Source organism: Aptenodytes forsteri, unplaced genomic scaffold, assembly GCF_000699145.1.
Source record: "Aptenodytes forsteri isolate BGI_AS27 unplaced genomic scaffold, ASM69914v1 Scaffold1119, whole genome shotgun sequence".
In the NCBI taxonomy this organism is placed as follows: Eukaryota; Metazoa; Chordata; class Aves; order Sphenisciformes; family Spheniscidae; genus Aptenodytes; species Aptenodytes forsteri.
This window is the reverse complement of record NW_008794734.1, coordinates 45,698-46,255: the sequence shown is the minus strand read 5'-3', so window position 1 is coordinate 46,255 and position 558 is coordinate 45,698. Positions and strand designations below refer to the sequence as shown.

The window sequence follows — 558 nt, the reverse complement described above, 5'->3', positions numbered from 1 at the left end:
TGCATCAGTGCCAGGGGCACGAGGGCCTCGTGCATCGGTGCCAGGGGGCTCTTGCACGTCGGTGCCAGGGGACAGGGAGCCTCGTGCATCGGTGCCAGGGGTCTCTTGCACGTCGGTGCCGGGGGGGCACGAGGGCCTCGTGCATCGGTGCCAGGGGTCTCTTGCACGTCGGTGCTGGGGGGGCACGAGGGCCTCGTGCATCAGTACTGGGGACCTCCTTGACCTTGGTGCCAGGGGCAACTTGCACGTCGGTGCCGGGGGCACGAGGGCCTCGTGCATCGGTGCCAGGGATCTCTTGCACGTCGGTGCCAGGGAGGACTTGCATGTCGCTGCCCGGGGGCGCGAGGGCGTTGCCCATCAGCGCCAGGGAGCTCCGGCGCGCCGGTGCCAGGGGCACAAGGCCCTTACGCAGGGTGGGAAGGTGGCGGTGCCAGCCCACCTGTGGGTGCTGCCGTGCGGGATCTGACACTCTCCCCCCCCCGCCCCCCATCTCCACAGGAGTGCAGCGGCCTGGGGGACATGCCCGGCTCCTTCGTGCCCACGGTGACGGCCATCACC

The 558-nt window shown here is 70.8% G+C and overlaps 1 protein-coding gene across 1 annotated transcript in view; it reads left to right on the top strand.

Moving 5' to 3' along the window:
- The first annotated feature begins 323 nt into the window (after window positions 1–323).
- Window positions 324–558, top strand: part of LOC103894548 (protein fosB) — a 5,602-nt gene continuing 5,367 nt past the window's right edge. Inside the window, exons 1-2 of the mRNA XM_009273963.1 lie at window positions 324–413; window positions 499–557. Coding sequence (XP_009272238.1) covers window positions 324–413; window positions 499–557 — 149 coding nt within the window. The remainder of the gene's footprint in view (window positions 414–498; window position 558) is intronic.